Source organism: Epinephelus lanceolatus, chromosome 20 (genome assembly GCF_041903045.1).
Source record: "Epinephelus lanceolatus isolate andai-2023 chromosome 20, ASM4190304v1, whole genome shotgun sequence".
In the NCBI taxonomy this organism is placed as follows: domain Eukaryota; kingdom Metazoa; phylum Chordata; class Actinopteri; order Perciformes; family Serranidae; genus Epinephelus; species Epinephelus lanceolatus.
Genome location: NC_135753.1, coordinates 20,607,385 through 20,618,337, shown reverse-complemented (window position 1 = coordinate 20,618,337; position 10,953 = coordinate 20,607,385). Strand labels below are relative to the sequence as shown.

The following is a 10,953-nucleotide window of genomic DNA, read 5'->3' as shown; positions in this document are numbered from 1 at the left end:
TCATTTTGTGTCTCTTTGTGGACATTTTGTGTCTCTTTGTGGTCATTTTGAATCCCCTTGTCTGAGGTTATTTTGTCTGTCTTTGTAATCATTTTGTGTCTCTTCCTGAGGTTGTTTTGTCCATTTCTATGGTTATTTTGTGTGTCTTTCTAGTCATTTAGTTGCTTTGCCCCCTTCTGTGGTCATTTTGTGTCTCTTTTTGGTTGTTTTGCCCTTTTTTGTAGTTATCATGTGTCTCATTGTGGTTATTTTGTGTCTCTCTCCGTTTGGTGTTAATTAAAGTGACATTTTACAGATGAAAGCCAGGGGGACCCTGACACTGTGGGCCTGTGCACATTAGGCCCGTTCAATAATCCACCCTTGGTTTCAACACCTTTACTTTTATTTTGAAGCTTATATGGTGTATATTCATTACATTTGTGGTTGATCAAATTACCAAATACCTCATCATAGTCCAAGGGACCATGAGGAGGATATGGTGTGAGGGTTTACACATTACATTAGGCTATTTTAATTGGAGTGTGAGATAATCATTTAAATTTGATTTCCTTTGTGTTTACATCAAACTGTGTGCAGATAAAACATCCCTTGCGAAACCAGGAAGTATTGTGTGTAAATGAAGTTACTATGACTTATTCAACATGGGAAATAATTGAACTCTCCGACCTCTGCATCTGTCTGCGGAGTGCCCGTATGACGTCACACTGTTGCACGAGCGCACAGCCAGAGGAAGCGCACTGGGGTTTTGCGCCATATGGCTGCGTGCCCTTCCCAGTCCTCCTGCACATGCCAACAATAAAATAAAAAAAAATCCAAGTACAGTACAAAGAAATGCGCCTGTCTCGCAACTCCACATTAAACAGTACCGTGTCCCTTTAAAACCGTCTGACAAAAAGCCCATATGATCCCCGAGCTCCAATCACCAATTCCTTCTGCAAAAGCAGCCTCTGCATTTTTGTCTGTCTGAATGCTACAGCAGCACGGGGGGAAAAAAGATTGAGGATAAGGCACAAACTGAAGAAATGTGACAATTCAACGGTCATTTTCATGGCGGAGGGAAAACTGGTGCGAAAGGAGTTATTCTGGGACTCCTTTGAGCCTCGAAACGCGGGATCAAAATGGTGAGCTCCACAGCACAGCGCTGCATTTTTGTTTATTTTTTGTCCCTCTTTGATCTCTTGCAAATTTGAGCTACTTAGCAGGCCGATCAAACTTACCACACTTGTGCCTCCTTGTGTGTGTGTGTACCACCGGCTGTCACACCGTGTATTTTGTGCTTTGGATCCTGAAGTTTGTAACTTGCCGACACGGCACAAGTTGGAAATTGAAGCTGCTGAAAGAATGCAATGGCTACAATAGCTACATTGATGCAGAGAAGGAGTTAAATTCTTTCATATCAGGGCGCTCCTGCAAAAAAAAAAAGGGCTCAGGTCGTGACTGGTGCGAATGTGGACAGGATGAGAGGAAGTCCTTTTCTCCAGGACAAGTTTGCAAGGCTGTGACATTCATGCATACATTAGATTCTCCTCAGATGTCACTCCTCATGTCTTCATAACTTCACTTTGTTGCAGGTGACACTCAGGCAGGACTGCGTGAAGTGTCCTAGCAAATAATACTCGTGTCTGACAGTCAAAGCAGGACTATTTATTGTTGTCTGCTTCTTTTGTCTCACTTTGACACACTAATATCCCTCAGTGACCATTATTCATGAGCATTTCCAAGCAGACTCCATGATGTTTTTATTCCCCCTTCATTATATGAAGATGATCCTGCACAGACAGACTGATAGAGTTATGGGAATAGAGGCAGATAGTGAGGCAGACAGTCCGCTCTGTCTCCAGGGTCATATTAGGATGCCTCATTAGGAAAGCATGTGGAGCTTGATGCAGTGGTGGAGTAATCCCAGCGCGCGTTCACATCTGGAGGCTTGGGTTAATATCTGGGTCAGGTCAGCGGGGTTAGCCCTGGTGCTCGCTGGGTGGCTTCTGGTGGGAGCAAAGAGGGAGAGAGAGGTTTGGGTATGCTTTCCTTCCCTTTTTTCTATTTGCTTTTTTACTTCTTCTGTGCGGGCATGAGAGTAAGCTGCAATAGACAAAATGTGCTCAGCGGATGCAGTGCGCCGGTGATCAGAGATACTGTATCTTTTGACTGTTTTGGTAAGCATGCCCCAGATAATTTCTGCAATTACTTTGTTGACAACAAAAGCGGATTAGTCCCTGCTAATTTGGTTTTTATCAATAGCCTCACCTCCATAAACTCCTTTATATTGGATGGATGGATTACTGAACAGGCCTACTGGGCACAGGCCCAGGGGCCCAAATGGTCTGAGGGTTCTTGGACCAGAGCCTCTGTGTGACGTGACTGTTCATATTTCTTGTTGGAAAGTCAATAAAACAACTATAAAGATACATAAATCACCCACAGAGAGACAGAAAACAAGTAAAAGTAGATGCAAATTGACTAAAGAGAGATACAAAACAACCACAAAGAGACACAAAACACATAAAAATGGATGCATGATGACTAAAAAGAGATTTAAAATGAGTAAAAATAGATGCAAAAAGATGTAAAACGACTAAAAAAAAGACATAAAACAACCATAAAGAGACATGAAATGAGTAAAAATAGATGCATAGCTACTAAACAGAGAAAAAAATGAGTAGAAATAGATGCAAAAAGATCAAAATGACTAAAAAAGAGACACAAAACAACCATAAAAAGACACTAAACAAGTAAAAATAGATGCAAAATGATGCAAAATGATTAAAAATGAATGCAAAACAACCATAAAGAAAGACAAAACTAGTCAAAATTGATGCATAATGACTAAAAAGAGACACAAAACAAGTAAAAAAAGATGCAAAATGACTAATGACAGACACAAATCATCCACACATAGACACAAAATGAATAAAAATAGACGCAAAAAGATAGAGAAAGACTAAAAATAGACACAAAACAACCACAGAGACACAAAAAATGAGTTAAAATTTATGTATAATGACTGAAAAGAGATGCAAAACAAGTAAAAATAGATGCAAAAACATGCAAATTACTAAAAATAGACACAAAACAACCACAAAGAAACACAAAATGAGTAAAAATGAATGTATAATGACTGAAAAGAGACATGAAATGAGAGGAAAAAGATGCAAAGCGACTTAAAAAAAGACACAAAACAAGTGTAAAAAATGCAAAAAGATGCAATGTGAATAACAAGAGATGCAAAACAACTAAAAAAGAGACATGTAACATGTAAAATAGATGCAAAATAAGTGACAAAATAAGTAAAACGACGAACTTGAAACACATAACGAGTACGACTAGACTCAAAATGACCATATAGGGACACACCAACGACATGACCAATGCCTTTATGTTGCTTGCAGTGGTTTTGCAGTCATTTTGTGTGTCTTTGAATCTGTGGGTGTTGCTCCTGTACAGGAGGGTTGGGGTGCCCTCTGTATATAATCCCGTATTCGAATGATTGTTTCTGTTTTTCTCTTAATTTGTAGAAATGTAAATCTGTCTGATTTTACTGCACACTTTGGGCCATCTGACACTGTGTTTTCCAGCAAGCATTGTCAGGTCCTGAGTAGCTCCTTCTCTATCCTCACAGGGTGCTGTGAGTTTTACGTAACTGCCTATTCAGGGCATTCCTGCCCACCCTTGACTTTGAGGCGTCACTGTCTCTTGGTGCTGAGCGAGGAAACTGTCTTTAGTCCTTGTGACAAGTGCAGCCATTCCCCAGCCCCAGCAACAAACTCCAGCAGACATCCTCGGCCCCTGGTAGGAGGCCGCTCTCCTTGGAAACTCGGACCATACTGTAGGTGCTGCTAATTTATGCCCCTGAGATTAAGAGCAGTGGACAAGGCTGCAGAGAGCAAGGTCAAACTCTCTGAGCTTATGTAAGGTTTCTTTTGTTCTTGTGGGTTTAAATGGCACAAGTTTGTTCAAAGTAACTGGGGTTGATGTTACACTCTGAATAAATTCACATTTTTATTGTTTCTGCCGCCAACATCAATGTCTTTTCATCTGGGGAAAACAGTTACTCTAATTTAACCCCCGTGGCACTTAAAAAAAAAAAAAAAGACTTTGAACTCCGTTATCAAAGAGACCAAACAGCTTTTTCTTTTCATACAATTTGATATGAGGATTTCTATTAGCCTTTCATTGTCAGGCATTTAAAGATATTAAGAGAGTTTGCCATCTAAAGTGTTCTTATAGCTTTTAGCTGAATTCAGGCCAGAGAGGGAGAGACTTAGGAGGAGCTTTAAAGCAGATGGGAATGAGTTTTCATGCTGTTTTCAGAGAACTGCCAAGCAGGAAAGAAGGGATCCTTGATCTGATAGTCATGGCAAATATTTGTTTCACGTTGAGTTGTACACACAGATTAATTTTTTTTTTTTTTTTCTTTCAGGAATTACATCATTATCCATTTTGTAGCTGCTTATCTTTGTCATCAGCTACGGATGTTACGAAATAAAGATGCAGATCAGGACGAAAAATATTCTCGTTATCATCACAAAATATATTAAAATATTAATTTGAGGTTTTGAAAATGTTTGTTAGTTGTAGTCACATTAGATTAATCACATTTGTATTCATTTTTGTTCTCCATAGTTTTAGTCGATGAAAAGTCATTAACTTTAAGTCATCACTTTTAGTCAAAACGTTTTCTCTCTGTAAACTAATTCAGTTAGGTTAATACCGATATCCTAAACTAAAAAAAAAAGATAAATGGACTGTGGTTGTATAGCTGAGGCTACAATACATGATGTCTACTGCTACTCAGTATGCATTCACACACTCTCACACACCAATGGAACAGCCATCGCCTTCATGGGGTTGAGTATCTTGCCCAAGGATGCTTCAACATGTGGGCTTGAGGGGGGCTTGAGGATCGAGTTGCTGATCTTCCAATCGGTGGACGACCTGCTTTATCTCTGAGCCACGGCCGCACCATAGCTGACTACCTTTGTAATATTGACTTAACATTAGCAAATTGATATGCATAGCTAACATCAGGACTTATCATTTAATGTTACATTTAGCTAACTTACCGTGGCATAAATAGCAGGGCTTCGCACCTTCAAGTGTTTCTCCAGGTTGGTCGTTTTCTTCCCACCTAATTTATAGCTCTCTCCATATACTGTTACTAGGGGTGGGAATCACCAGAAGCTCCACGATATAATGTCACAATATTTTAGTCATGATACAATATTATTGCGATTTTTAAACGTGTTGAGATAGTCTCATTCATTCATTTCCCGTAGCTGCTTATGCTGTTATACCAAACTCTTTTTAGATTGAGGCCATCATGTTGTTGCCTTTAACTCACTGTCAGCTTGGGACATCATCACCAGCATGGCTCGGATTCTAGAAATCTGATCACATCCCCCTAACCGATTTCACCAATAGCTGTTTTGACATACAGACTAGACGCACAACTGGGGGAAAATATCATGCAATCTGAATGTTCGATAGCCAGCCAGTAACATTTTAGTCTCGTCAACAAAAACTACAGAGAGGCCTACATTTCCTCATAGTTTTTATTATCAAAGAACTATTTTTAGCTCGTCCTAGTCAAGGAAAAATGGTCGCTCATGAACATTTTTCGTTATAGTTTTCGAGAACGAAATTAACACCGTTGGGAACTACACTTATTCCATATCTTACAGAATTTTATATGAGAAGATGGGCACCACTCTCATAACTGTACATTAAGCTACAGCTAGCAGCTAGTTAGCTTAGCATAAAGACTGGAAATGGGGAAACAGCTAGCCTGGCTCAGTTCAAAGGTAAAAAAAAAATATGCCTACCAACAAGTGTAAAGCTCAATAATAAAGCACTTTATATCACTTTATTTAAGGCATCCAAAAACCAAACTATTTGCTGTTTTACGGGGGTTATGTGTCAGACAGTTTCTTCAGGAAGTTGCTGCTCCTCGCCAAGAGTGCTACAACCGGATCTTAGGCTGCAACGATGGCAGACGAGAAGAGTGTACAAGCCGTTAAAAGCTTATCCGTTTACAAAATAACAATAAAAAGCCAAATAAATGTGAAAGGCAGTAATCAAACATGTCTGCATGTGTGGACATGTCAATAGAAAACAAAAAGAACAGCAGCTACGCCGTGGGGGAAGAGGGAGCTTCTGTTGGAAGGTGGTGAGCTTTTATATCCTGAAGCACACCGGGCCCAGGTGTGGCCCCTGAGGTTAATGACGACTGTTTGACCTGCATCCTGTAACAGAGAGATCAGCCAGGAAAACAGGCCCATCTATTGGAGCTGAGGATTTGTCACATAACCTATTGTAAAACAGTGTGAAGTGCTAGTAGGGAGAGTTTGTTACCACTAAACAAGCTAGCTGTTTCCCCCTGTTTCTAGTCTTTGTGCTAAGCTAAGCTAAGCTAAGCTAACCGCTTGTTGGCTCCATACTCAGTGCACAGTTATGAGAGTGATACCAATCTTTTTGTCCAGCTCTCCACCAGAAAGCAAGATAAAGTCATTCCCCAATTGTCGAACTATTCCTTTAAGCTCATGCTCATTCTTTCTCTATCGTCCATTGATTGGTTGCAGCTATAGAAAGCCGATGCTCCTCCTCTACCTCTTTTTCCTCTTCGTCCTCTCTGACCTTCTCATCAAACATATCAACTGCCTCCACACACACACACACACACACACACACACACACACAGAAAGAGTATTGCCACACCGGAGAGATTCCTGTGATAAGGAGCTCTTTAGAGTCTTGTGTTAGCCTCTTCTCTCTGTGTGTCATGCTATGAAAGGGATAATGAAGATATCACAGTTTCATCCCGTGTAATTGCCTTCGGGTATGTCTGCACCTGCTCGCTGCTCCACATCACAATGATCTTTTGTCTCTAATACATCACTTCAAAGGTGCATCTTTCACTCTTTGTGTCGTATATTTGGACAAATCAGATTTGGTCCCTCCACTGACTTGATTTTGTCTGACATACAACTGTTGTTATGTCTCTGCTTGTACAACCCTCCACACTTTATTGTGCCACAGGTATTAGGCGTCACATCTCTGTGCTTTACTGATGAATGCATGCACAGCAGGCGAGTGTGTGCGGCCGCCGTTGTGCACATGCGTGTGCGGTGCTGGCTTGGGAACAGTGTGTTATGACTCCAGCAGAGCGGTGGTGTGTGAAGCGTTGTAACATGTGTGTGTGTGTGAGGAGGAGATGCCAGCACCACGGGCCTCTCTCTTGGCCAGGCTTCCTGACTCAGCGCTTCCTCTCCCAGCTCATTGGCCCAGACACAAACTTCCTGGCAGAGCTTCAGTGCGGACGCTCTAACCTCATCGCTGCCCCACACCCGCCTCCAGGCAGCTCCTTTGATTATCCAACTGCTCGTCAGAGTCGTCTCATCTCCAGACGACCACTGGTTGATGTCTTCTTTCAACATCACTTCTGATTGGGCGTCACACACTCTCACACACACTGGTCCCCAGCTTTACCCAACTGATAAAACACACTGTTGTCCAGCACATTCAAAGGACGAGCCGGGGAAAAGGACTTTGCAAATCATGCAGCCGAGGCAATCCTGCTCACGCTGTCAAATTTTAATGTACTGTGCATCGCCAAGATGCTGCTCATGCTGTTCTCATCCTTATTTTTGTTTGTGCATCCCAATTTCATGCTCGGGTAAACGCGTATCAGTTGTAGATTGACTTGTCACCTGTGGTTGCATTAACATATAGATGGAAATGTATTTAAAACTAATGGTGAAAGCTGGTGGAGAGCTGCACCAGGGCACGGCTGGGGCAAGTCCAAACTGCCAGATTAGGACAGGGAAAAGCCTACAGTGTGGAGGGGGAGATTGGATGTCTAGGATTAGAGCAGCACTAATGCAGATAATATTGTCTTTATTAATTGCAGCCAGCAGTGAATGCTGTGGTTAAGAAAGTGAAATGTTTTAATGGGCTGAGGGGAATAAAATAATTAGCTAAAGTAGTGGAAAGAGGAAACTGAATAACCAGCAGCTCATTTTAAAGTAATTTAGGATTTGCCTTTTGCTGTATCTGAAATTGTCCTGCTGTACATTTCACCTGGAATCTCATTCAGTTTTTATAAGGAAGTTCAGTTTGTCATATAGAGTTCATTTGACTCTTTTTCACCCTGGAAAATGTCTTCATCAATAACAATAATTACTGAATAATCAGCCGGCTATATTCTTAATTAAAGTTAGAGTTCATCCCCAAATCAAAAACACATATTTTTCCTCTAGAATGTTTTGGTGTAAGATGCAGTGTTGGAGATATCAGCTGTAGAGATGTCTGTCTTCTCTCAAATACAATGGAACTAGATGGCACTCTGCTTGTGGTGCTCACAGAAAATACATTTGAAAAAACTCAACAGCAGTGTCTCTCTCCAGAAGTCATGACCCGGTTACTCAAGATAATCCACAGACCTTGTTGTAAGCAGTTTCATGTAGGAACTATTTTCTGTCTACCGACCTACACCTGCCACATCATCGAGCAGAAAGCAGCTGCATCCGCTGCTAGCTCACCTAGCACCACTGAGCTAGCTAACGTTACAGCTCAGCCAAGGAGAATGCTTGATGTTTACATCTTGTGCTGTCACAAGCACAAACTTTTCATCCATGAGTAGATGCACACTTCCTTCTGTGCGATGATATGAATGTAGTTCAGTTGAAAGAAAATAGTTCCCACGTAAAGCTGCTAGCGACAAGATCTCTGGATTATCTTGAGTAACTGGGTCATGATTTCTGGAAGGAAGGCAGATATCTCCAACACTCTGTAAGTGACATCGAAACAGTCTAGATCAGGGGTCTTCAATGTTTTTCAGGCCAAGGACCCCTGAAAGAGACACAGCAGGGACCCCCTACTACATATACTGTATAAAATTGGACTAGAGATAATTTTCTGAATATTTTTTGGTCTTCTCTTGTTTCTGACTGCCTGTTGCTGTTAAGTCAGCATGTGTAGGTGCCTTATTTAATTTTCTCAGGTGTGTTGTTTTAATCCGTCATCCGAAAAAAAAATAGCTACGCAGAGAAACCTCATTGATGCTGCTCTTTTCTGTTCCTGGGGGGTCTTCCCTGCATTAGGCTTTCCATGTAGGCACATGGAAGGGCAGGGAGGTGTGCTCTGTCTGCCTCAGGCTTTCCTCATTTGCACAAGAGGTGTGTTCTCTCTGTCTTAGGCTTCCCACGTAGGCGGGTGGAAGAGGCTTTCTGCATAGGCCCAAGGAAAGGTAGAGAGGCCCCAGAACAGAGCCATACCGCCAAATATCATACTGCAAATGGAAATAAAGTTTTCTTTGACTAAAGTGTTCCTGATTAAACTTAAGTTAAATCATCAAGAGGTGATTTGGTGGCCCTACTACAGTAACTCTGACGTCCCCCTAAGGGTCAAAGACCCCCTGTTGAAGACCCAGGATCTAGACTGATACATTGCACTACAGTGAAGAGATATGATTTCTGGTTGAACTGTCCCTTTAAAGGGGTACTCCTGTGATTTAGTGCTGCTCTTCTATAACGTTTGGCGATGACCTCTCCGTAACCTTAAATCAGCTATAGTCAATAATTTTGTAACAACAATGGATTGAATAATTGTGTAATGTGAATGGGGCCGCGCCTACTGATGAACACAGCATTATCTGAAGCATTGTTTTGGCTACTTTTTTTGATTTTTCAGGCCAAAATTTTACTGTTTTGGTTCACCCTCATCTGTTTTATCATAGCGTAGTTTTCAGCAGGACGCTGGTCTCAGCCACAAAGCTCTAAAATCCCACTTTACACTACCAGCAGACCACCAAACTTAGTTTTAGATTTAGATATCCCAGAGTCTCATAATTTTGATGATTTATGATGGTTGAGTTTCCACCAATCTGCATCACATGCACCACTAATTTCCTGGATTATATAATCCCATAGCCTCATATCACAAGGTGTAACTATCCTCCCTAATACCGTTATTATCCGATAAACATTGCCATCCCAGTGAGTATTAAACTCTACTTTAATGTGCCTGTGCATGTGACTGTGCCATGTGTGACCTCGGCAGTGAGCATGCTGCCACCCGCCGCTGTGGCTCCCCACTTTAGTCATGAACATTGATTTTTATTAGCATTTTTTATCATAGTGCTGTAATGATCGCCGCAGGGCTTGTTAAAAGTGAGACCTTGTCACTTGTGCTATTACCAATCTGGCTCGTCTATGCGAGAGCAACACGTTTGATAACGGCATAATGTGAATCCAGGCACATTCAGATCCTCTCTTTGCTTGCATCAGCAGTGTCATCATCATCACACACATGCCAGAATTCTTTATTTTCTGTTTACTGACGTGGGCACAAATGCATGATTATGATGCAGGTGCACATGCATGGGCGGTCAGGGTTGCAGACGTGTGGGTGGATGTGCTCGTGCATCTACTGTATATGCTTCTTCTACCTCAAGGTCAGCACTGGGTCTCTGTGCTGATTGGATTTAGAGAGGAGAGGAGGGAGTGCTGCAGACAGAGGAGAAATCTTCCACTAGACACATGGACGGATTATGAGACAACAGCACAGACATATAAAAGGCCCCCCCCCCACCCCTCTTACATTGGAGCGAGACACCCAGACTACAAGGTTGCTTTGTATCTTGTGGTAGTTTTGCGTGTCTTTGTAGTTCTTTTGCATCTTGTGGTCATTTTGTGTGTGTTTGTAGACATTTTGCCCTGCTCTGTGGTTGATTTGCATCTTTGTTAAGTCATTTTGTCTCTCTGTGGTTATTTTGCGTTTTTTTAAGTGATTTTGCATCTCTTTGTGGTGATTTTGTCTCCCTTTGTGAATGTTTTGCATCTATGTGGCAATTTTGCATCTTCTTGCAGTCATTTTGCATCTGTTTGTAGTTGTATGGTGTCTCTTTGTCGTCCTTTTTATCCCTTTGTGGTTTCTTTGTGGTCATTTTGTCTCCCT

At 41.6% G+C, this 10,953-nt stretch overlaps 1 protein-coding gene across 1 annotated transcript in view; it reads left to right on the top strand.

Moving 5' to 3' along the window:
* The first annotated feature begins 846 nt into the window (after positions 1 to 846).
* The window catches only part of zbtb47b (zinc finger and BTB domain containing 47b), a 30,342-nt gene continuing 20,235 nt past the window's right edge, over positions 847 to 10,953 (top strand). Inside the window, exon 1 of the mRNA XM_033638662.2 lies at positions 847 to 1,121. Within this exon, the coding sequence (XP_033494553.2) occupies positions 1,119 to 1,121 (3 nt within the window). The 5' untranslated portion in view covers positions 847 to 1,118. The remainder of the gene's footprint in view (positions 1,122 to 10,953) is intronic.